At 42.0% G+C, this 25,806-nt stretch overlaps 1 protein-coding gene across 10 annotated transcripts in view; it reads right to left on the reverse strand.

The window, feature by feature from the left end:
• The window catches only part of CNTNAP2 (contactin associated protein 2), a 2,604,396-nt gene that overhangs the window by 1,003,432 nt on the left and 1,575,158 nt on the right, over positions 1-25,806 (reverse strand). For all 10 annotated transcript variants that reach the window (XM_068236339.1, XM_068236338.1, XM_068236337.1 and 7 more), the window contains one exon: positions 10,231-10,337. In XM_068236339.1, coding sequence (XP_068092440.1) covers positions 10,231-10,337 — 107 coding nt within the window. The remainder of the gene's footprint in view (positions 1-10,230; positions 10,338-25,806) is intronic.

Genomic DNA, 25,806 nt, shown 5'->3' on the forward strand with positions numbered 1-25,806 from the left:
TTTACTTTTTGGCCACAAGATGAGTTTGTTTACATGACGTCACTCTAAGCATAACACGCGCTTAGAGTGACGCAGAGGGGAGGCAACGGCCAGAAAAAGCACAGCTTCCAAGAGAAGCTGTCGCTTTTTCAGTGGGGGAGAGGAATCAGTGATTGGGCACCATAGCCCGATACATTGATTCCGTGGCTACCGAATCCGCGGCCGGGAGTGCGCGTGCACGCGATCGGGCGCGGTAGCGCGCATGGTTCCTGGACGTAGTTTCTACGTCCAGGAACCAAAATAGGTTAAAGAGGAACTTCAGCCTAAACAAACATACTGTCATTAAGTTACATTAGTTATGTTAATGAAAATAGGCAATATAATCTCTTGCCCACCCTGTTTTAAAAGAACAGGCAAATGCCTGTGATTTCATGAGGGCAGCCATCTTTTTGGTTGAAAGGAGGTGACAGGGAGCATGAGACACAGTTCCAACTGTCCTGTGTGCTGATCAACCCTCTCAGTTGCTAGGCAACGTGAACAACAACATAGGAAATCCCATCATGCTTTGCACAACATCAGGGAAAAAAAGCCCGGGCAGTTTTCTTTGATGGGTGGAGCTTAGCTAAAAATGAAGCTAAAAATGATGCTTTGGTAAGAAAAACAAAGTTCTGATGCTGTGAAACTGTTAAAGAAACATCAAGCCTTTTCAGTTCTGCTGAGTAGATTTTTAGTCCGGAGGTTCACTTTAACCACTTCCCGACCGCCTAACGCACAGAGGCGGCCGGGAAGTGCACCCCGCAAGGACCGCCGTATAGACAAATGGCGGCGGTCCTTGTAGGGGCATGGGCGGAGCGATGGCGTCATCCGTGACGCGATCCTCCGCCGGCGCCTGTCACCGCTCGCCCGCCGCAACATCCCGTCGGCTATACGGAAGCGCCGGCGGGATGTTAACCCCGCGATCGCCACATACAAAGTGTATAATACACTTTGTAATGTTTACAAAGTGTATTATACAGGCTGCCTCCTGCCCTGGTGGTCCCAGTGTCCGAGGGACCACCAGGCCAGGCTGCAGCCACCCTAGTCTGCACCCAAGCACACTGATTTCTCCCCCCCCTGCCCCAGATCGCCCACAGCACCCCTCAGACCCCCCCTGCCCACCCCCCAGACCCATGTTTGCACCCAATCACCCCCCTAATCACCCATCAATCACTCCCTGTCACTATCTGTCAACGCTATTTTTTTTTAATCTCCCCCCCTGCCCACTGCCCCCTCCTGATCACCCCCCACCCCTCAGATTCTCCCCAGACCCCCCCCCCCTGTGTACTTTATGCATCTATCCCCCCTGATCGCCTGTCAATCACCTGTCAATCACCTGTCAATCACCCATCAATCACCCCCTGTCACTGCCACCCATCAATCAGCCCCTAACCTGCCCCTTGCGGGCAATCTGATCACCCACCCACACCAAAAGATCGCCCGCAGATCCGACATCAGATCACCACCCAAACGCAGTGTTTGCATCTATTCTCTCCTCTAAACACCCACTAATTACCCATCAATCACCCATCAATCACCCCCTATCACCACCTGTCACTGTTACCCATCAGATCAGACCCTAATCTGCCCCTTGCGGGCACCCAATCACCCGCCTACATGCTCAGATTGCCCTCAGACCCCCCCTTATCAATTCGCCAGTGCAATATTTACATCTGTTCTTCCCTGTAATAACCCACTGATCACCTGTCAATCACCCATCAATCACCCCCTGTCACTGCCACCCATCAATCACCCCCTGTCACTGCCACCCATCAATCAGCCCCTAACCTGCCCCTTGCGGGCAATCTGATCACCCACCCACACCAATAGATCGCCCGCAGATCCGACATCAGATCACCACCCAAACGCAGTGTTTACATCTATTCTCTCCTCTAAACACCCACTAATTACCCATCAATCACCCCCTATCACCACCTGTCACTGTTACCCATCAGATCAGACCCTAATCTGCCCCTTGCGGGCACCCAATCACCCGCCTACACGCTCAGATTGCCCTCAGATCCCCCCCTTATCAATTCGCCAGGGCATTATTTACATCTGTCCTTCGCTGTAATAACCCACTGATCACCTGTCAATCACCCATCAATCACCCCCTGTCACTGCCACCCATCAATCACCCCCTGTCACTGCCACCCATCAATCAGCCCCTAACCTGCCCCTTGCGGGCAATCTGATCACCCACCCACACCAATAGATCGCCCGCAGATCCGACATCAGATCACCACCCAAACGCAGTGTTTACATCTATTCTCTCCTCTAAACACCCACTAATTACCCATCAATCACCCATCAATCACCCCCTATCACCACCTGTCACTGATACCCATCAGATCAGACCCTAATCTGCCCCTTGCGGGCACCCAATCACCCGCCTACATGCTCAGATTGCCCTCAGACCCCCCCTTATCAATTCGCCAGTGCATTAGTTACATCTGTTCTTCCCTGTAATAACCCACTGATCACCTGTCAATCACCTGTCAATCACCCATCAATCACCCCCTGTCACTGCCACCCATCAATCACCCCCTGGCACTGCCACCCATCAATCACCCCCTGTCACTGCCACTCATCAATCAGCCCCTAACCTGCCCCTTGCGGGCAATCTGATCACCCACCCACACCAATAGTTCGCCCGCAGATCCGACGTCAGATTACCTCCCAAGGGCAGTGTTTATTTCTGTTCTCTACCCTAAACACCCACTAATTACCCATCAATCACCCCCTGTCACTGCTACCTATCAGATTAGACCCCTATCTGCCCCTAGGGCACTCAATCACCCGCCCACACCCTCAGAATGCCCTCAGCCCTGATCACCTCGCCAGTGCATTGCTTGCATCTATTCCCCCCTCTAATCACACCTTGAGACACCCATCAATCACCTCCTGTCACCCCCTAGCACACCTACCCATCAGATCAGGCCCTAATTTGCCCCGTGTGGGCTCCTGATCACTCGGCCAAACCCTCAGATCCCCCTCAGACCCCCTTCCGATCACCTCCCCAGTGCATTGATTGCATCTATTTTCCCCTCTAACCACCCCCTGAGACACCCATCAATCACCTCCTGTCACCCCCCTAGCACTCCTATCCATCAGATCAGGCCCAATACAACCTGTCATCTAAAAGGCCACCCTGCATATGACCGGTTCCACAAAATTCGCCCCCTCATAGACCACCTGTCATCAAAATTTGCAGATGCTTATACCCCTGAACAGTCATTTTGAGACATTTGGTTTCCAGACTACTCACGGTTTTGGGCCCGTAAAATGCCAGGGCGGTATAGGAACCCCAGAAACGGACCCCATTTTAGAAAAAAGACACCCCAATGTATTCTGTTAGGTGTATGATGAGTTCATAGAAGATTTTATTTTTTGTCAAAAGTTAGCGGAAATTGATTTTTTTTTTTTTTTTCACAAAGTGGCATTTTTCACTAACTTGTGACAAAAAATAAAATCTTCTATGAACTCGCCATACACCTAACGGAATACCTTGGGGTGTCTTCTTTCTAAAATGGGGTCACTTGTGGGGTTCCTATACTGCCCTGGCATTTTAGGGGCCCTAAACCGTGAGGAGTAGTCTAGAAAACAAATGCCTCAAAATGACCTGTGATTAGGACGTTGGGCCCCTTAGCGCACCTAGGCTGCAAAAAAGTGTCACACATGTGGTATCGCCGTACTCAGGAGAAGTAGTATAATGTGTTTTGGGGTGTATTTTTACACATACCCATGCTGGGTGGGAGAAATCTCTCTGTAAATGGACAATTGTGTGTAAAAAAAAATCAAACAATTGTCATTTACAGAGGTATTTCTCCCACCCAGCATGGGTATGTGTAAATTTACACCCCAAAACACATTATACTACATCTCCCGAGTACGGCGATACCACATGATTGGCACTTTTTTGCAGCCTAACTGCGCTAAGGGGCCCAAAGTCCAATGAGTACCTTTAGGATTTCACAGGTCATTTTTGTTTCAAGACTACTCCTCACGGTTTAGGGCCCCTAAAATGCCAGGGCAGTATAGGAACCCCACAAATGACTCCATTCTAGAAAGAAGACACCCAAACGTATTCCGTTGGGAGTATGGTGAGTTCATAGAAGATTTTATTTTTTGTCACAAGTTAGCGGAAAATGACACTTTGTGAAAAAAAACAATTAAAATCAATTTCCGCTAACTTGTGACAAAAAAATAAAAACTTCTATGAACTCACCATACTCCTAACGGAATACCTTGGGGTGTCTTCTTTCTAAAATGGGGTCATTAGTGGGGTTCCTATACTGCCCTGGCATTTTAGGGGCCCTAAACCGTGAGGAGTAGTCTTGAAACAAAAATGACCTGTGAAATCCTAAAGGTACTCATTGGACTTTGGGCCCCTTAGCGCAGTTAGGGTGCAAAAAAGTGCCACACATGTGGTATCGCCGTACTCAGGAGAAGTAGTATAATGTGTTTTGGGGTGTATTTTTACACATACCCATGCTAGGTGGGAGAAATCTCTCTGTAAATGGACAATTGTGTGTAAAAAAAATCAAACAATTGTCATTTACAGAGGTATTTCTCCCACCCAGCATGGGTATGTGTAAAAATACACCCCAAAACACATTATTCTACATCTCCCGAGTACGGCGATACCACATGATTGGCACTTTTTTGCAGCCTAACTGCGCTAAGGGGCCCAAAGTCCAATGAGTACCTTTAGGATTTCACAGGTCATTTTTGTTTCAAGACTACTCCTCACGGTTTAGGGCCCCTAAAATGCCAGGGCAGTATAGGAACCCCACAAATGACCCCATTCTAGAAAGAAGACACCCACACGTATTCCGTTAGGAGTATGGTGAGTTCATAGAAGATTTTATTTTTTGTCACAAGTTAGCGGAAAATGACACTTTGTGAAAAAAAACAATTAAAATCAATTTCCGCTAACTTGTGACAAAAAATAAAATCTTCTATGAACTCACCATACTCCTAACGGAATACCTTGGGGTGTCTTCTTTCTAAAATGGGGTCATTAGTGGGGTTCCTATACTGCCCTGGCATTTTAGGGGCCCTAAACCGTGAGGAGTAGTCTTGAAACAAAAATGACCTGTGAAATCCTAAAGGTACTCATTGGACTTTGGGCCCCTTAGCGCAGTTAGGGTGCAAAAAAGTGCCACACATGTGGTATCGCCGTACTCGGGAGAAGTAGTACAATGTGTTTTGGGGTGTATTTTTACACATACCCATGCTGGGTGGGAGAAATACCGCTGTAAATGGACAATTGTGTGTAAAAAAATCAAAAGATTGTCATTTACAGAGGTGTTTCTCCCACCCAGCATGGGTATGTGTAAAAATACACCCCAAAACACATTGTACTACTTCTCCCGAGTACGGCGATACCACATGTGTGGCACTTTTTTGCACCCTAACTGCGCTAAGGGGCCCAAAGTCCAATGAGTACCTTTAGGATTTCACAGGTCATTTTGAGAAATTTCGTTTCAAGACTACTCCTCACGGTTTAGGGCCCCTAAAATGCCAGGGCAGTATAGGAACCCCACAAATGACACCATTTTAGAAAGAAGACACCCCAAGGTATTCCGTTAGTAGTATGGTGAGTTCATAGAAGATTTTATTTTTTGTCACAAGTTAGCGGAAATTGATTTTAATTGTGTTTTTTCACAAAGTGTCATTTTCCGCTAACTTGTGACAAAAAATAAAATCTTCTATGAACTCACCATACTCCTAACGGAATACCTTGGGGTGTCTTCTTTCTAAAATGGGGTCATTTGTGGGGTTCCTATACTGCCCTGGCATTTTAGGGGCCCTAAACCGTGAGGAGTAGTCTTGAAACGAAATTTCTCGAAAAGACCTGTGAAATCCTAAAGGTACTCATTGGACTTTGGGCCCTTTAGCGCAGTTAGGGTGCAAAAAAGTGCCACACATGTGGTATCACCGTACTCAGGAGAAGTAGTATAATGTGTTTTGGGGTGTATTTTTACACATACCCATGCTGAGTGGGAGAAAGATCTCTGTAAATTGACAATTGTGTGTAAAAAAAATTAACAAATTGTCATTTACAGAGATATTTCTCCCACCCAGCATGGGTATGTGTAAAAATACACCCCAAAACACATTATACTACTTCTCCTGAGTATGGCAATACCACATGTGTGGCACTTGTTTGCAGCCTAACTGCGCTAAGGGGTCCAAAGTCCAATGAGCACCTTTAGGCTTTACAGGGGTGCTTACAATTTAGCACCCCCCAAAATGCGAGGAGTCGAGGACAGTAAACACACCCCACAAATGACCCCATTTTGGAAAGTAGACCCTTCAAGGTATTCAGAGAGGGGCATGGTGAGTCCGTGGCAGATTTCATTTTTTTTTGTCGCAAGTTAGAAGAAATGGAAACTTTTTTTTTTGTCACAAAGTGTCATTTTCCGCTTACTTGTGACAAAAAATAATATCTTCTATGAACTCTCTATGCCTCTCAGTGAATACTTTGGGATGTCTTCTTTCCAAAATGGGGTCATTTGGGGGGTATTTATACTATCCTGGAATTCTAGCCCCTCATGAAACATGACAGGGGGTCAGAAAAGTCATAGATGCTTGAAAATGGGAAAATTCACTTTTTGCACCATAGTTTGTAAACGCTATAACTTTTACCCAAACCAATAAATATACACTGAATGGGTTTTTTTTTAATCAAAAACATGTTTGTCCACATTTTTCGCGCTGCATGTATACAGAAACTTTACTTTATTTGAAAAATGTCAGCACAGAAAGTTAAAAAAATCATTTTTTTGCCAAAATTCATGTCTTTTTTGATGAATATAATAAAAAGTAAAAATCGCAGGAGCAATCAAATAGCACCAAAAGAAAGCTTTATTAGTGACAAGAAAAGGAGCCAAAATTCATTTAGGTGGTAGGTTGTATGAGCGAGCAATAAACCGTGAAAGCTGCAGTGGTCTGAATGGAAAAAAAGTGGCCGGTCCTTAAGGGGTAGAAAGCCCTAGGTCCTCAAGTGGTTAAGATAAAATCACCAGTCCACTGAAAGAGCACATATATTTTAGCAACGTAAAAAAACAACAACACTACTCTATACTTGTTAAGTAGTTTGCATAATTGCTTACATTGCATAATTGCTTAATAATTGCAAACATTGCTTGTGTAATGTGCACTACGCAAATAACATAGCACATGGTACATAGTACATAGTAAATAGTTTGGTTGAAAAAAGACATTCGTCCATTAAGTCCAACCAGAAAAAATAAATACATAAATAAAATAATAAAAAAAATAATAATAATAAAACACCATCCTGAACCTGCACATATCAGAGTTGATCCAGGTGAAGGTGAAAAACCTGACAAGGCTTTGGCCAATTAGCCTTAAAAGGGAAAAGGTCCTTTCCAACTCCAGATGGCAATCAGATAAATGGTATATAATGCAATGCATGCATGATGTGTATAACGTGAATTATGCAAACTAAGTGATAAGTGTTACAAAGTTTGTGTGACTCCTGGTAAAATGTAAGTGTGCTTGCTTTTTACGCACTTCATTTTTACTGGACAATAGGGAATAGATAGACCCCTTGGAGAGAGAACGGGACATTGCAAGGCCATTCAATCCACTGTGGCCTGTGCTTAGAGAACTGACTTGTTGCTTTGATCAATTTTTTTTCTTCACTTTAATCAATTTGCCTTTATATCAGCTGCAATTGAGGAAAATTGCAAACACGCAGATTTGTTAAAATAAGAATCATGTAGCATATCACAGCCAGCTGCATCAATTGTTCTACTGTGATCCTGCTTTTGTTACTTGCTGAAATATTGTGCATTCATCAGTCAATATGCTATTTTCTGTGACAAATAGACATCTATTTATCAATACTTGGGTGAGAGTGGGCACCCTACATCTACTTTTAAAGGGTTTTTGTTATTTGTTAAATGGTGTAGAGAGATCATTAGTCACTATTCCATTTTCAGTGACAAAATACAATCTTGTTTGATAATATATAAGTATGAGTATGCTACCAACATTTACTTTTCAGCTATTTGCTTTGGTAGCATGTACAGATACATCTCTTAACCACTGTATACCTTTGAATAGCTTTACTTGTTTGAAAAATGAAAGTTCCAGTGTCCCCCAACAACCTTAATTTCATTTTCATTATTTTTTTTAGAAACTGCAAAAACTTTTGTCAATCACTCTGTTCTATGACAATACTCATAATATTTAGAGGTGAGCATGCTCCCCTCATCTAATGTTCATCTTTTGTCCTTGATATATTATCATCCCTTCATTTAGAATGATATGGGGGCTGCCATTTTATTTCCTTATAAACAAATGCAATTGCCTCGCTGTCAAGATGATCTTTCTGATCAGAATTGTACACCCGAAACAAGCTTATGGCAAACATGGTCAGATTAAACTCAGAACACTCAAGTCAACATGCATATTTGTTTGGTGTCAGTAATTTAAAGTAATAGCTGACTTACAGTATATGTCAAAGAATTGATCCCAAGTGGAAAATGGAGTTATAGTGATGATAGTAATTATTTTGCTAAACAAGTGGCAGAACTTAGAGAGAAGCTTTTGCACTATGGATATTAAATTTGAGTAGTGGACAGTGCCCTCCATAGGATTAATGCAATTTCACAAGATGGGCTTCTGACCAAAAAGAGAAGTAAGTAAGAAAAAGAGAAATGTTTTACATTTATTTTTGACGTGCATATCTAATGTGGTCTGGGAGGTATTGTAGGGCTTGTAACCCCTGGGACATTCTAAGATCTGACCCAAAAATATTTGGGGGTTTCTCCATGCAACCGCTTATTTCGTTTAGGAGGACTGTGGCCATTGTGATCTTTGGAAATATATGTAGAGTGGCCAGTGAGTACTTATAGAACTGGTACCTTAGGAGGTTAGAGATTTTATAGAGGAGGGGAGAGCACCCTGTAAAAGTCCAAAAAAACAAAAGATTCTACTCCAAGTATGGAGAGCGTGTATGATAGTGTTTATTTTTTGTGTTACTTCTTTGTATTACTGTTCATTGTATGGATGATTGTAATAAAAGTTATGTTTTAGATCAACTACTTCAATTCTAATCTCCTGCCAGGGTTTCCTTCTGGTCTACTGAACTGATCAGTCCTTTTTTGCTGAGGTAGTTATTTTCAGGACTTGTTCACACTGGAGCGATTTTCAGCAGCATTTTAACAAGTTGTTGATTGCGATCAGCAAAGCAGTGTAACTATGTGTCCCTATGGAACCATTCTCACTGCAGCATTCGCGATTTGTATAAATTGCAAATGTGCTGCATGCAGCGTTTTGGCTGCAAAAGCAATGCATTTCTTGTTCCCCCAAACAAGAATTGCAAAGCACAATCGCAAGGAAATTGCCAAAAATTCATAATGCAAAATGTTTTGCAATCTGAGTGTGAACCAGCCCTTACAGTGTTAATCTCTCTTAGGTCTAGTTAATAGCAAACAAAAAATGGGAGTATGGATAACTCCCTAGTTGCGATCAGGCCAAGCCAATAGAAACTCAGGCTGCTCCAAAAGTCCATTGCAGATACAAACACAAAAAGAGAAGGGCACTCTAAGGCTCTTGTCTTGGACAGGTGTCACCTGGTAACGACGCAGCTGTCAGAAAGTGCCCAGCTGATACTCGCATATGTCCCTCTTAGAGTAAGCTGGGGACCTGGCTATCTGGAGCTCCACTGGTAACCATGTGATGTAACCAGCGTCACTGGAGGAAGACGTCACGGCGTGCACCATGGATACCAGACCGTCCGCTCATCACTGTATTTAACCAGTGATAGAGCGGCTTCTGGGTGTCACGTCTGCCGTTAATGAAACACACCGCTGCTGGAGAATGTGACGGTGTGTAAAAAGGCACAAGGAGCATACATTTAAATATAAGGATTTATCAAAAAAGGGGAAGACAACACGTTTCACCGAGGCCAGTCCTCCGTTCTTTAAATTGACTCAATAATTGACTTGAAAAGACAGAGGGCGGACCACTGTGAAATGCGTTGTAGTGAAGCAGAGCACAGGACTTAAGAATAGCTGACCCACAAAGCAATAGTACTTGATCATGAGCTTCTAAATTATCAAAAGAAGATTTAATGAAAAACATTTAAAGATTCTGAAAACAAAATATGATGTCTCATTTAACATTAAAAATAATTTAAAAAATTGCAAGATTTTGCAAAAGCCTTTTACTTACAGTTATGACAGGTGGCACCGGTGTACCCAGTTCCCTCACAGTTGCATGTGATGGTGTCCCATGTTTGTGTGCATTTTCCACCATGTTCACAGTTATTAGGAACACACCTGCCAAAGGAAATAAACAAAATGATATGCACGTTTGCTTAACGAGTTACCAGATTTCTACCTGTCAATGTCCTTTATCCAATCAAATGCCTCTGCCAGTTTTTAGAAACAGGTGTTATTAATCCTCATTAACCTAAACAAGTTATGATGAATTGGTAAAGAATATGCCAATTGTGAAAATGAAAATTCCTGGCAAGACTAATAGCAGGCATTTTCAGCTCTGGAGGCACAACCTATCACACAATGATGGGCTAGATTAGCTTTTTCCAGACTCTGTAATTGCCAAAAACATGAGTGCAGGCATTAAGAAAGAATAAAAAGAGGCATGTTTGTGAACCTTTTCTGCTCAATGGCCGGGCCCTGCACTTGTGACAGATCATGCAAGAAGTGTAGCCGCATACAGAAAGATTGCAGTGATTTTCTCAGTCTCCTTCTCATCACTAAAAGGGTAATGAGGTGGCTTTGTGCCTGCTGGCTTCGACAGAAAATAATCACCCTGCATTGCAAAGCAGAGGCAATCAGCAAAAAGGAAAAAAAATGAACAGATCTTGTGACAGAAGCTGGAATGATATCAATGTCTGATTCTTTCAGCTTTTTCACGCTCATTCATGCTAATCTAAGTTACGGGTTTATCAAAGAACGCTGAACTGTATAGCATACATATAAAGCATACATCACAAATGCATACACCAAGTCCGTTGCAATAAATGGGAACGAAGGACATTTGAAAAAAAAACCTGACCTACATCAGTTCAGACTAAGATGCAAAGGAGTCTAGCTTCTCACTCATCTCTAATTATATCTCACTGTAAAATGGGAGGCATAACTCTGGCTAAAAGGTTTCATTTTTAATGAAAGGGCTGCATTTTCTAGTTTTAGAGCCTACTACACTAAATTCCAGGAAAAGAATGCTTAAAAGGGCACTATGGCGAAAAATTGTAAAATTTAAAATCTGTGCAAACATATACAAATACAGTAATAAGTACATTTTGTCCAGAGTAAAATTAGCCATAAATTACTCTTCTCCTATGTTGCTGTCACTTACAGCAGGTAGTAAAAATCTGCTGGAAGTGACAGGTTTTGGACTAGTCCATCTCTTCATGGGGGATTCTCAGTGATTTATTTATTTTCAGAAGCACTTAGTGAATGGCAGTTGCTCTGTCCAACTGCCAAAAAACTGTGTAGCGAGCAGGAAAGCTGGCCAGCATCATTGTTTAAATCCTTTGTATGGAATATCTTTATAAAGAATAAAAGCCTTGCTGAGAATCCCCTAAGAGATGGACTAGTCCAAAACCTGTCGCATCTGGCAGATTTCTACTGCCTACTGTAAGTGATAGCAACATAGGAGAAAAGTAATTTATGGCTCATTTTACTCTGGAACAAACTTACTTCTTATTTGTCTATGTTTGCACATATTTTACATTTTACATTTTTTCACCATAGTGCCCCTTTAATTGAGGCAGTATATCTATGCCCCGCAGGACTTCATACAAAGTCCCAGAGGCATAGATATAAGTCTTATGCTGCAATCACCTACCATGCGCACATTCTCATTTCCGCCCGTTAGTACACTGATCAGTAAATAGGAACACAGTTTCCATGCATAGATCAAAGTGCCTGTGATGACTGATCATGGACTTCCATGAGATGCCGGTGGCAATTGACAAAAGTGAAACATAGACGCATAACTTCCTGTGTGCTGTTCACAGTAGAATAAAGTGGGGAGGCATCTAGTGGCCAAATAGCTGCTAGGCCCACTGTTGTCCCCCACTCCCACCTCCAGCACCAGCAACCTGCATACGACATTTAAAGGTACACTACGTTTTATGTGAACTCTCACTACCACCATGTCTGTTTTGACTACTTGCAATAAATGCACTAAGCCAGTGACGGAGGGTGCATGCTCTTCTTTTTTCTGATGTGCAAATATTAAAATTACACCTACATACATTTATTTATATATTATTTATTTATTTATTGTATTTATAAAGCGCCAACAAATTACGCAGCGCTGAAGTACATATACATAAAATACCCCATTAATTAACTCCCTACCTCCCCTCCCATAGTTACTCAAATAAAAAAGTGACATTTAAAAAACGTATACATAAATAATTACCTTAGGGGCTCAAAATGTTTAATATGTATGTCATGAGGATATATTACTGTAATTTTTTTCAAATAATGGCTTGTAATTAGTGATAGATGCAAACAACTGAAAAAATACACCTTTATTTCCAAATAAAATATTGTCGCCATACATTGTGATAGAGACATAATTTAAATGGTGGAATAATTGGGGCAAATGGGCAAATAAAATGTGTGGGTTTTACTTACAGTAGCATGTATTATTTTAAAACAATAATGGCTGAATTAGGCTTTCTTTGGGTGGTACATTATGCTAAAAATTATTTTTAATCTAAATGCATTATAAAGTCCACACATTTTATTTGGCCATTTGTTGTTATTGTAACGTTAAATTATATCCCTAGTATAATGTATGGCGACAATATTTTATTTGGAAATCAAGGTACATTTTTTCAGTTTTACATCCATCACTAATTTTTAGCCTATTACTTAATAATGATATGCCCTCTTGACATAGATATTATTTTTTTTCCCCCTAAAGTCAATAGGTGTATTTTACTATTTGGCCACAGGATGTCCCCGCTGAGCAAAATGCTATGTAGCGTACAAGTACGATACATAGAATACTATGTATTGCTACATTGTAACTAGGGAAGTGACGTAAGGCTTACATCGGAATCCTGCGATCACAGTACCGGCGGGGAGATTATGAATGGGAACATTGTTCCCATTCATAAATTGAACGATCGGGTGGCGGAAACCGTCAGAAATCAAGGTGGTGGCTCTGTGTAAGAATAAACACTGTTTTTGAACAAAAACAGTGTTTATTCTAAGCGGTAATGTACGGATTGGCACTGCTCCCGGTAACAGCGCGATTGTGGGCCCACATGATTGCCTGCAAACCCCCCAAACTGCAGGGAAGTGACTAGCACATCCCTGCGGCTCTAGCAGCTGCCGCTGAGGACGTGAAGGTCACGTCCGCGTGGCATAAATGGTTAACAGGTAAAAGGGATTCACTTTTGAAATCCTTGTATTTTTTTGGGCTTGCAGACTTCTCCTCCTTTGGAGATTATGAAGCCTATCTTCTCTTCTGTTATTGACATCACATGATAGAAAACCAATACGTCAGTATCCCTGAATTTGCATGCATCATATGATGTAGGGACATATCTACATGCAGGGGCATAACAATAGGCCCTGCAAGGGATGCAGCTGCAGGGGCCCAGAAGCCGCAGGGGGCCCCATATTGAGAGACTGACAACAAAAGGGCACGGAGAGAAAAAACGTTCTGATCTCTGCACTATTGTTTTAATGACTGCATCTGCTCAGCCACCCATAGCGCATCATACAAATATTTTTAGACAAATATTTGTAGACAGTCTCTACTCAGTGTGCTAGGGAGGGGGCCCCATCTAAAGTTTTGCGGGGGGCATTGATTTCTAGTTACGCCCCTGTCTACATGTGAATATCTAAACATTGGCAGGTGTTAAAATGTACATGCATGGAGTAGACAAATACTTTAGATTAGAAGGAAGCCATAACAAGGTTAAAATAATCAGATGGATTTTGGTAGGTGACACATTATCCAGATCCAATCCAGGTTCCTGACTGGAGACCAGTCCACTCAGGTACCACACAAGAAAAAAACAAGACAGTCCAGTGTTAACAGAATTCTGGTAGATCTCATTCCCGTGCCCAACAGTTTGGCGTAGGGCGGTCCGAATTATGGCCCTCCCTGCTGCCACTAATCTCCCCGGCTACATTAAATACTATTCCCCCTCCAAGTTGTAGCAACTGTAGTCCTCCTGCTGCAATGCATACGTGTCAAAGTAGTTAATTAATGTGAGTACAGGGATGTCTAACACTGCTGGTAAGTTAGAAACTGCAGTTGCTGTGAGTGGTTGGGTGGAGATGATGACGCATCCCTCATGAGCTGGGGACCAGTGAAGCAGCAACCCATAGGAAGGTAATAATGCTCCCCCAATGGCAAACTCAAATAAAAACATCCTTTTGGGGAGGTTCATTTAAAAACATGTTCTGTGGTGTTCATTTGCCTTTAACAGCTCTCTTATTTGGGTCTGTGGAATGGGATTACATGGCGGTGGCACAGAGTGGATGGCAGGCTGCCCAGAGTCTGCAAATTCAGCAAACTAAAAGTATTTAGGGTCCTTTTTAATTTCTTATGCTGTGACTAGAGTAAAGGGAAAAAGGGCATTTTAATCAAAGCTGAAACTGAACGAGGGCTCTAATTAAAATTATTAAGAGATTTGTTTATAGCATTGAATATACCGTAATTACTGTAATGAGTAAAATATTGAAAGCACTGTACATTCATTTTAACTACCTAAAGACTGCCCCGCGCCAATGGGCGTGGACACGGCGGCAGCCCCAGGACCGCCTAACGCCAATTGGCGACAGGTCCTGGAGCCGGCTACTGAAGGAGATTGCACGCAGGATGTGCGCACATCTCCTTCTTGGGTGGCGGAGCTCCGCCCCGCCTTGCCGCTCGGGAGACTGTTAAACGGCGTAATCGCCATCTATTTACATGTACAGCGTTGCGTCTATTTACATGTACGGCTGTCCCCTCCATAGGCTGGACAGCAATCAGCTGTCATAGCTGAAGCCTATGACAGCTGATCACCCTGATTGGCTGGCGGTGAGAGGGAGGGAGGGAGCAGGGGATAAGAAATAAAAAAAGGCTATTTTTATTTAAAAAAAAGGAATAAATATTTATATAAAAAAAAATATAAACAAATGTGGAGCGATCAGACCCCACCAACAAAGATCTCTGTTGGTGGGGGGAAAAGGGGGGGGGGGAAATCACTCGTGTGCTGTGTTGTGCGGTCCTGCAGCTTAGCCTTAAAGCTGCAGTGGCCAATTAGGGAAAAAACAGGCTGGTCTTTAGGGGGGTTTAACACTGCGGTCCTCAAGTGGTTAACTAAGTGTAACAAGCCTACTAAATGCACACTATTAATAATATTAACAATAAAGAAAAATATAATATGGAAAAAAAATAATATAGCAAGATCAGGTAATTTATGAAAAAGAGAAATAAATCCTTATTCTGTCAAGGCTATACCTTCAGAACAGTAAGCTTGAGCTCTGTATTTTGACAGATTCATAAACCTAGAGACCGTTAAACCTCCTTAGTTATGCCTGTGACCTAATATAGCATCACCAAATTCTAGGTGTATTTGATTGTTTTTTTAAACAGAAATGTACAGGTATGCACATAAAGGGCACACCTAAAAACATCAGCTTGTACTCCATTGTGCATAACTGTGTGTTATTCCTTGCAGGAAATAAAATACTGGACATGCTTCCACATAGTTTTTAAAGGTGATCCGGGGCAGTACAGTGAACACTAGATAAATAAGCCTTTGAGAAAATAATGCATAAAATGTAATATTTCTTAACATAGCATGAGCCCCCGAAGCTGTCAGACACAGGTGCACGGGAGTCTGCCAAGCAGCATATTTGCACCTGTGTCTGGGCAGGGAAGCAGCAGTCTTCTCAGCAGTACCTGAAAAGACACAATTTATGAAACTGAGGGCAAACAGAGTAAACAGCAGTATGCAAAGCACAATAACCCATAAAAATGCAACAGTATTCATCCCTCTTATTTCTGTCTAAACTGATTTCTGTGCTGCAATCTGTTAGTTTCTTTAGTTTCCCGTACGTTTACATGACCTTTGCACTACTTACCAAAGCTTGATTGCAGACAATAAATACAAAGTTAACAAGATACCCCAATGCTGTATTTCCAATACAAACAGTACATAATAGTTATAAAACATGCATCTGAAATATATATTTTTTCATGTAACGTTAGCAGTCATGTAGCCTGCCCTGCTGTTTCTACAAATCCCACACTGTTAGGTTAGAATCCAGCTCCCTGGTAATCAAAGACAATGTAACAGGGAATATTGAATTATTAGTCCTGGCATTGGCTAGCAGACATACAACCAATATTTCTAATATGAAAACAAACAAACATTGAGCTGCTTGCAGTAGCATAATTACAGTTCTATGGACCCTATACTAGAGATCAGTGTTGCTTGCGAATTTTCGCCGAAGTCATTTTTGCATTGAAAATGTTATTTTCGATTTTGGGAAAATACATTGTATTTTCACAATATGATCAAAGGAAACTAATTATTCTTTACCATGCAAAAAATCACAATCGTTTTACAAAGTGATTTTCAAAGGCATTTGTGATCGAAAGTCGAATTTAACATTATTTACGTGAAAATGAATGGAAAAGGAATATCAGCATTTTTACTCATCACTGCTGGGGATTATCAGAAATGAGCTTCCCTACCCACAGAACCTTTCAGGAACAATAACAGCAATAGAAACATGAACACAGATTAGGGAAAACTGTATTAAGGATTATCACTATGCAGAGCTCATATTCCATTTATACAAGCAGTAAAGGGCTTACACAGAGCCTTAGGTGGGCCCTCCAGAGCAGGGACCCATTTGTGGCTGCAACCTGACAAACCATAGTCCTATGCAGCTGTCTGGTTGGTTTGTATTCTACCCAATCTATATTGCCAGTACATGGGGTGACATGGGAAGGGTACCTGATAAGGATTTATGTGTTGCCTGGAACTCACTTGTAAAGGTTAATATGACATCCTCTTCCTGTCTGATCTCAGACAAGCATACCTCTTCCTCCCCTTTTAATTTCTAAAGACTAACAGATGCCACCGCATACCCACATAGAGTTAATAATCAAAGAGATGTTTTGGAGATCAATTAGGAAATAAGTATATTCAAACATAACTTTAAGTTAATATATTTATACATACATATGTTGAGTAGAGATGTAGCGAACGGTTCGCCGGCGAACGGTTCCAGGCGAACTTTGGTGGTTCGCGTTTGCCAGGATCAGGCGAACTTTTGCGGAAGTTCGATTCGCCTCATAATGCACTATGAGTGTCAACTTTGACCCTCTGCATCACAGTCAGCAGGCACATTGTAGCCAATCAGGCTACACTAAGCCCTGGAGCCCCACCCCCCACCCCCTTATATAAGGCAGGCTCGCTGGCCATGACACTCACTCGTGTGCCTGCTGCAAATAGACAGACTAGGGAGAGCTGCTGCAGATTTTTTCTCCTAGGGAAAGATTAGTTAGGCTCTTGGCTTGCTCCTGGCTGATTGTTATTGCTAAAATAGCACCCCCCAACAGCTCTTTTGAGAGCTAATGTTTTCCTGATGTGTTTTTTTGTGTGTGTGTGTGTTGCTCACTGACATTATACAGCCCTATCTGTTGCAGCTGGACCTTGGTAATTGTTATTACTGTGCCAGCCAGGCCCTGTCTAACTATCTATCCTGGGACACCTACCTATGCCTACCTAACTACTGGGGCACCTACTTACCTATACGGGGACACCTACCTACCTACCTATACTAGGGGACCTACCTATGCCTACCTACCTATACTGGGTCTCCTACCTATGCCTATCTAACTACTGAGGCACCTACCTATGCCTACCTACCTATACTGGGACTCCTACCTATGCCTACCTACCTATACTGGGACTCCTACCTATGCCTACCTACATACAAGTAGATAATAAGGTCGTTGCCTAATTGTGGACAGACCAAATTTGATCAGCTGGACAGTCACTGTTTGATCAGCTGGACAGTCACTGTTGCCCGGCGACCATATGGGCTGGAAAACTGCCACGGCCTGCACTCTGGCCATGTTGCGCACCAGTCCAGCATGGCCATCACTACGCAAACAGCTGTTTGCGGTGCGTTACACAGTGAGTTTGGTGTGTCAGTGTGAAGCAGTACTCTAATTATACTCCCTGATTGATGTATACACATGCAAGATGTTTGAAAGCACTTTAGGCCTGCAATTTACCATTCAATGTGATTTTTGCCCTTAAAACGCTGCTTTGCGTCAAATCCAGATTTTTCCCCGGGACTTTTGGTGTCTATCCCACTCCACCATGCCCCCCTCCAGGTGTTAGACCCCTTGAAACATGTTTTCCATCACTTTTCTGGCCAGCATATTTTTTCTATTTTTTCAAAGTTCGCCTCCCCATTGAAGTCTATTGCGGTTCGCGAACTTTTACGCGAACCGAACCTCTTGCAGAAGTTCGCGAACGGGGTTCGCAAACCGAAAATCGGAGGTTCGCGACATCACTAATGTTGAGAAAGTCCACAGAAAAATACAATGCATTAACTTTATTCAGATATATGAATCACTGTCTGAAATGTGTTTCACAGCCTCAACAGCTGCTTCATCAGCGGCCAAATTATAATTCAGCTTATTAACCAATTATCTCTAATATGCAAAACCAGAAAATCATAAATCACTACCAGGCAGTCTCAAACTAGCTTAAAGTGAATGTTTACCGTTTGAAAAATGAAAAAGTCAGATACTCACCTAAGGAGAGGGAAGGCTCGGTCCTAATGAGCCTTCCCTCTCCTCTCCCGGTGCCCGGTCCCGCGCAGGATCCCCCGTGGCAGTATTCGACCAGTTCGGTCAAATACTGCCACTTCCGCATGCCGAAGGGAGCTTTCGGAAGCCTTCGGGAGCACTCGGGCTCCCGAGGACGGGGCCGCTCCATACTACGCATGCGCGAGCGCCCTCTATGATGCGCTCACGCGTACGTAGTATGGAGCGGCCCGTCTTCGGAAGCCCGAGTGCTCCCGAAGACCTCCGAAGTCCCTGCGGCGGCGGACGCGAACGGGGGAGCCAGCGCAGCACCGAGGGCACCGGGAGAGGAGAGGGAAGGCTCATTAGGACCGAGCCTTCCCTCTCCTTAGGTGAGTATCTGACTTTTTTTTTTTTACAGCGGTACCCATTGGCTTTAAGCAGGAGCCAGAGCAGATCTCCTGATTTCGACTTTTGCTTTTGATGATTCATACTGAAGTGATTTAACAGTGTAGAGGCACACTTGTAACTGCTTTCAAAAACATCTGAATAGGAAATTTCCAGTAATCCCAGGAATGTCCTGGCCTGCACAGCCCATGCAAACAGTGTGGTGCAGGACATTCACACCTGTGGTGGCATTGGCTATCTACCATTCCATTTATGTATAACAACACTATGAAGGTCAAATCGTGTCTTTTGCATGGATAACCTTTCAGTGCAACTGATATCCTATAAGTCTGGAGATTATTCAAGAACGTGTAAGACTGAATAATTATTAATATTATTTATTGTATTTGTAATGCGACAACTTATTACGTGGCACTGCAAAATAGATAAATGGGTTAACATACAAGGTAGGACATAGAAGAAACTCACAACAAAACATGATCATGCAAATAGCAGTAGTTCAGTGTCTTTGTTCAAAACAGAGTATGTTCTAGTCCGCTAGAGGGGTGTCAGACAGAGAGACTGCATAATCAAGGAACTACTGTGTATTTTATTTATTCAGGTAATAATACTAGTGTTCAGTTTTGGCCTGAATATTTCTATATAATGAGAAACATGTTTGGGGATACAAATCATTGTAAAACACAGAAGTAGCTCTATAAGTTTACCTTTTGGGGAAAAGTCTGAAAACTACGTTGATTCTTTCTTTCACACGTATTATCTACAGCAGGGGTCTCAAACTCGCGGCCCGCGGGCCATTTGCGCCCTCGATACAATATTTTGTGGCCCTCGCCGGCAAAAGCTTCCTTATAGTTCGCTTCAGTGCTCCCAAGTAATCCGCCGCATCCCCGCCGCTAAACGAGGGCTGCAGAGCCCCCAAATCCGCCGGCATTTCCTGGAAGGGGCAGAGCTTTCAGCTTTAGCTCTGCTCCTTCTGAGGTCAATCGCCGCATGGATCGCCGCCTCTCCCCGCCCCTCTCTGTGAAGGAAGAGTGAGAGGGGCGGGCAGAGGCGGCGATGCACCGCGATTGTGAAATTCCTTATGCGGCCCAGCCTCATCCTGACTTTGCCTCCTGCGGCCCCCAGGTAAATTGAGTTTGAGACCCCTGATCTACAGGCTTATTATTCCTTGTATTAATCTAAAAAATCTGCAGTTCTATGCCTAGATATAAAAAAAAAATGTAAGTGTACAAGTGTAAGCTTAGAGATGCTATAGACCTCAGCTGTGCTACTTTCCGCCTTGGTTTACAAGGGTGACTGCTGGCGCTCGGGCACGCAGCTTACCACCAGGATTGACCAAAGCCCACATTCAGATGAATGGTATTGTTCATCACGAAGTAATTACTGTTGTTTGTTGGTGATTGCGCAAATGTTGCGGGTGATCTCATCTTCTTGGAAACTGCATGTAACTGTGGTGGCTGCGTTCAGCTGTTCCTTGCATAACCAATGCCAAACGCTTTTCTGCTTGGCTGCACACGATCCCCAGCAATTTCATCCCCCAGGATTTGATGCCATTCAGGATTACCTGGTCCTGGGGAGCCAGCTTGCTGATCGGCATTAGGCGGTCGTAAGGTGGTTAAGAAAGCCCCAGCTTTGGTGAAATGTCAACCAAATCATCCTAGCTCTGGATCACTAAAGACCTTCAACTTCTTTACAGATACTAATCAACTCCAACTTCTTTCCAGATACTTATCATTAATATCTGACAACAAGGCCAACAGTGTTTAGGTGGCCTATAGAAGCCCAAGGGCACTGTCCCTTAGCTGTTTTCCAAGCAGAACTATGACTTCCACTTATTGTTTGCAAACCTTTATTGACACAATGGACATAATCAACAGAACAATACATTGGTGTGTGATCCTCTTACCTGTAAATAGTGGTGTTCTACAAAAATAAATAAAATTGATCTATTTGTAAAAACTTTTTTTCTTATTTGTACAAAGAAAATATTTCCTTGATGTCTAGATATGCATTCTCTACAGTCCTTAGTTCCCTAATGCCTGGAATCGGGCTCATTATCATTGTTAGAAGTTTTGTTCCTCAAAAGCAACATACAAAACAATAAACAGAGTCTTCTTACACTAAACTGTCATATCCCTTTGCATCAGCAACATTTCATCAAGTGGGTGTTTCTAACCAAAAATAATTTCTTTGCTCTCTACAAATTCAACATTAAATTTACGAAAGCACCAAAATTAAGTTGAAAACAAAGTGATAGGCCAAATTTAAGGCAGTCCTGATGTCAAAATACTAAGCTTTTATCTTCAGTTAACGGATTCAGATTTACACCCTAGATTGCTGTTTAAATTCTTGGGTTAAACATCAGACTGGAGGCCGACTCACTCAGTTCTGCCTCACTCTATTTTATTATTCTGTGCTACAGTTTCCAAAGATGCATTGCAGAGTTTATATTTTGATTTTTATTTATTTCATATTTTTTTTCAATTTTTCTGTTCCCATTTCTTTGTTCTTTCTACCGACACAGTATATTATACTTCAAAAGCTGCATTATTTATGTATAGATTTAATGTGATTGATACAAAAGATTGTCTAATATGAAAAATATTATGTACGAATTAGCACTGTAATATATTTTAGTATTATTATATACATAGCCTCATCATTGAGTTAATCTGTAGTTATACCTGCACCCATTTGCCTTCCTTTTTTCATGCCTTCGGGCAGTTAATTTTTTACAGTCACATTATAAGATTAACATGTTAAAGACATTCACCTTATAAGCAGAAGAAGTTATGGCATTTTCTGCATAATCCAATTTTACTGACACTAGTCACATTTTATTCTACAACAGAGAAACAGAAGGGAAGAGTTCTGAGCTTCTCATAATTTGCTGTAAAAATTCTGGCATAATAGATTAAAATCTTATTTAATTAGCTTTATTGATAAATAGCTTGTGGCAAAGGTGGCCAAATGTTGTCCTGAACCGCCAAATAACATTTAATTTTATGCAGCGTTAGATAGCAGATGCTCAGCTTTTCACATAACTATTTAGTGAACTTGTGAAATGTAGCCCAATTCTATTTGTGTTCATGAGGACAGTAGAAGAGGGTCAGAAGTTAAAAATGATTAACATTAATAATGTAAAAAGTTAGATGAAATATTTGCATAAACTGGAAATCTCTAGTTCTCCTGATTTTTGGCTGGTGGTGGAATAAGGTTGACAAAATTGCAGAATTAGAATAAATTGTCATTACCTCACAAGACCAGCTTGAGCAATACATCACTATATGGTTACCCTTGGTAATAGTTGAAAAGTCCCCTGATTTTAAATGAATGGTAAAGTCATTATGATTACAAATTGGGAGACACCAAGCCCATGTTGCAACTTGCAGAAACTCAGTGGGATAGTGGTAGGAGAGGAGACTATCCTAGTGATTGCGGATGTCTCCTTCCTATACATCAACATTCCTAACCATCTGAGGCAGAGGGACACACAATATGGAACGTCATGATGGTATGCGACAGGAACAGACTGACTTCTTGCTCAGGGAGGGTTAAGAGGGTGAGGATGAGGAGAAACTGCACCCGCATGGAAGGTTTTACAGAACAGATACAGGTCCTTATTGACCAGTTTGTGGAGAAAATGAGCAGGATGATACTATGAGCCCTCCTGTTTTCCAACTGGCCTTCACTAAGGGATACAGTAGTCCAAGGGGAACTAGAGAAAGCATTAAGCAAAGATTGGGGTGAACTGTTTAACGTCCAGACACCCAACAGGATGTTACCTATGCAGCCTAGGGTGATATACAGGAGGGGTACAGAGATGGTGGAGCAGGTTAAGCTCTTAACCACTTAAGGACCATAGGCTGACACCCCCCTAGTAACCAGGCTATTTTTTTTACAATTCAATGGTCTGCAGCATTAAAAGCTCGCTGCAGAGCCATACAACTGAGCACACGTATGAATTTCCCCCCTTTCTGTTCGTGGCATCTGATCGCTTAATTTATAAAGACTTTTTTTTATTAAATGTATGTATTTTTTATTATTTACGCTTCCCCCTCCCTTCCCCCATGATCCAATCAGTGATCACCTCTCATAGGTTTCAGCCTATGAGAGAGGATCACATTGTGGGCCACTCAACCCTTATAGCATTGAGCAATGATTGCAGCAATGTTTACTAGAAAAAAAAAAGCCATCACTCAGCGGGAATACGCACGCATCGGCACAGGCAATCCCCAGCACGCTCCTCCCAGAGGACTTGACACCAGTTGGCATTACCCAATCCTAAGGAGCCACCTTGCCAATCAGCGTTAGGCGGTTGTAAGGTGGTTAAGAAAGCCCCAGCTTGGGTGAAATTTCAACTGAATCATCCTAGCTCTGGGTCACCAAAGACCTTCAACTTCTTTCCAGATACTAATCAACTCCAACTTCTTTCCAGATACTTATTATTAATATCTAAAACCAAGGCCAAATCAACAGCCAATAATTACCAGTGTTAAAAATATGGAGGTTAAATGAGCTAATAGTTTAGATGGCCAAGCTGTGCTCCTGAATATAATTTTATGTAACAACTCTGTTTGAAAACCTTCTATATTGCCCCACCTCTTGTTTCCTCCCTTGTCCTTTAGATAGTAAGCTTGCAAGGGCAGGGTTCTCTCCCTACATAATACCATTTCAGTATTATGTACCAATGTCTGCATTTTCATGTATACCAATATTTTTTTTTTATGTACCTGTGTTTGTTTTTTACCCTGTATAGTGCCAGGGAAGAGGGCACGCGTTCAGGAAAAAAGGGTGCAAGGAAAAAAGGGCCCGGCTGGTTAACAAAATGGCGCCAGTGAATAACGAAATCTCAATAATGATAAACATCGTTAACAACATTGGTTAATGATAAAAAAAAAGTTTTAAAACAGACTGGCATTGATAACGAAAATATATTAACGTTAAACATTTTTTATGTAATTCAACAATACAGCTTAACCCAACCCTACTCTCCCACAGAACCCTCCCCTGGTGGTGCCTAAAACTAACCACCCCCCTGATGCTGATTAACCCTAGCCACCCCCCGGTGGTGCCTAACCCTAACCGCCCCTGGGAGGTGACTAACCCTAACCATCCCCCTGGTGGTGCCTTACCCTAAATACTCCCTAAGCAGAAACATCCTTTTACACATAGAAACGATAATATCTTTGAAAACGTAAAATCTGTACAAACAAGCAAAATAATATGACAATAACTATAACGTTGCAAGCTTCTAAAACGATAACATACTTTATAAAAACTTTAATGGTCTAATGTTGTTAATAATATTTATCGGGCGCCCTTTTTTCTGCTTTTTTTGCTGTATTAACAATAATTGCATTAGAGTCTATGACGGCACCATTTTCGTCCACTAGACGCCGGCACCCTTTTTTCCTGCTTCCACTGGCACTATATCCTACCTAATAAAACCCCTGTGTCTCTGCATCCTGTTCGTGTGTGTGTGTGACCCTGCTTCCAGACTTCAAAGTTTGCTGTCTGTGAACCTCATTGCGTTGTGGGAAATAACATCTTTTTCCAACTGCCAAGCAAGCAAAATCTCCCTGTGTGCATGTACTGCAGATAGCGGTGGGGGAAGGGTGAGCGGGACACATCTGTGCTTGCGTTGGTGGGGGAAGGGGGGTGCCCGTATCCTAGCGCCCATTTTGTAATGGGCGGGCTTTTTTACTAGTAAATCAATAATAATATAATTAGTTGAGGAACCCTTGACAACATGAGCACTTAGAACATTATAAGCCAAAAAAAGATACTTAATGCTGACAATCACAGGTGTTCATGTCATATCTGAGGTATTGTTTCTGCCTGGGCTTTAATAGCTGTCAGAAAATGCAGGGTACATTTATGTATATTTTATCATTTAACTTGTGGTGCCATGTTATCTGTAGATTCTACAAAGCAGAAGCTGAAAATAGCAAGCTTCGAGAATAAAATTCATTGCAGTAGCACCATAATAATTTTTGATTAAACTTATGTTTCTCTAGCACTTGCCGGTAATAACATTTTCAAAAGCTTTGGGTTATGTAAGTTTATTTTTTCTAGTTTTCACTGCAGATATATTTGATTTTTTTTTTCTTTTATCAGAATGAGATCATTGCTTCTGTATTTAAAGGAAAACATCAGTCATGGTTTCTGTTACTTGTAGGTTTATACATTGATAGACTATGTGCATGTTTCTTTTTATCGAGAACCAGAGGAGCCTATGAAATTACTGGATGGGACCATAGTCTTGAATGACTAGCTGTACAAGATTCCTTTGCAAGCTTTCAAAACTTTAAGTTTCTTCTTCAAGCATGTTTCAGAGCTGGATCAGAACCATACAAAGAACTGTCACATACACAGGCTTTTTATATGATTTTGTAGAGTCTCCCGCAATCTAATCCCATGTAGTTTCCCTCTTTTTTTGAAATGTAAATGATCTCATCAAAGCTTAGATCTATTCACTCTAAAGGCTCTATACAATAGGTTGGTTCTGATCCAGCTCTGAAACATGCCTGAAGAAGAAACTTAAAGTTTCGAAAGCTTGCAAAGGAATCTTGTACA

This window comes from Hyperolius riggenbachi, chromosome 5 (genome assembly GCF_040937935.1).
Source record: "Hyperolius riggenbachi isolate aHypRig1 chromosome 5, aHypRig1.pri, whole genome shotgun sequence".
Classification (NCBI taxonomy): Eukaryota; Metazoa; Chordata; class Amphibia; order Anura; family Hyperoliidae; genus Hyperolius; species Hyperolius riggenbachi.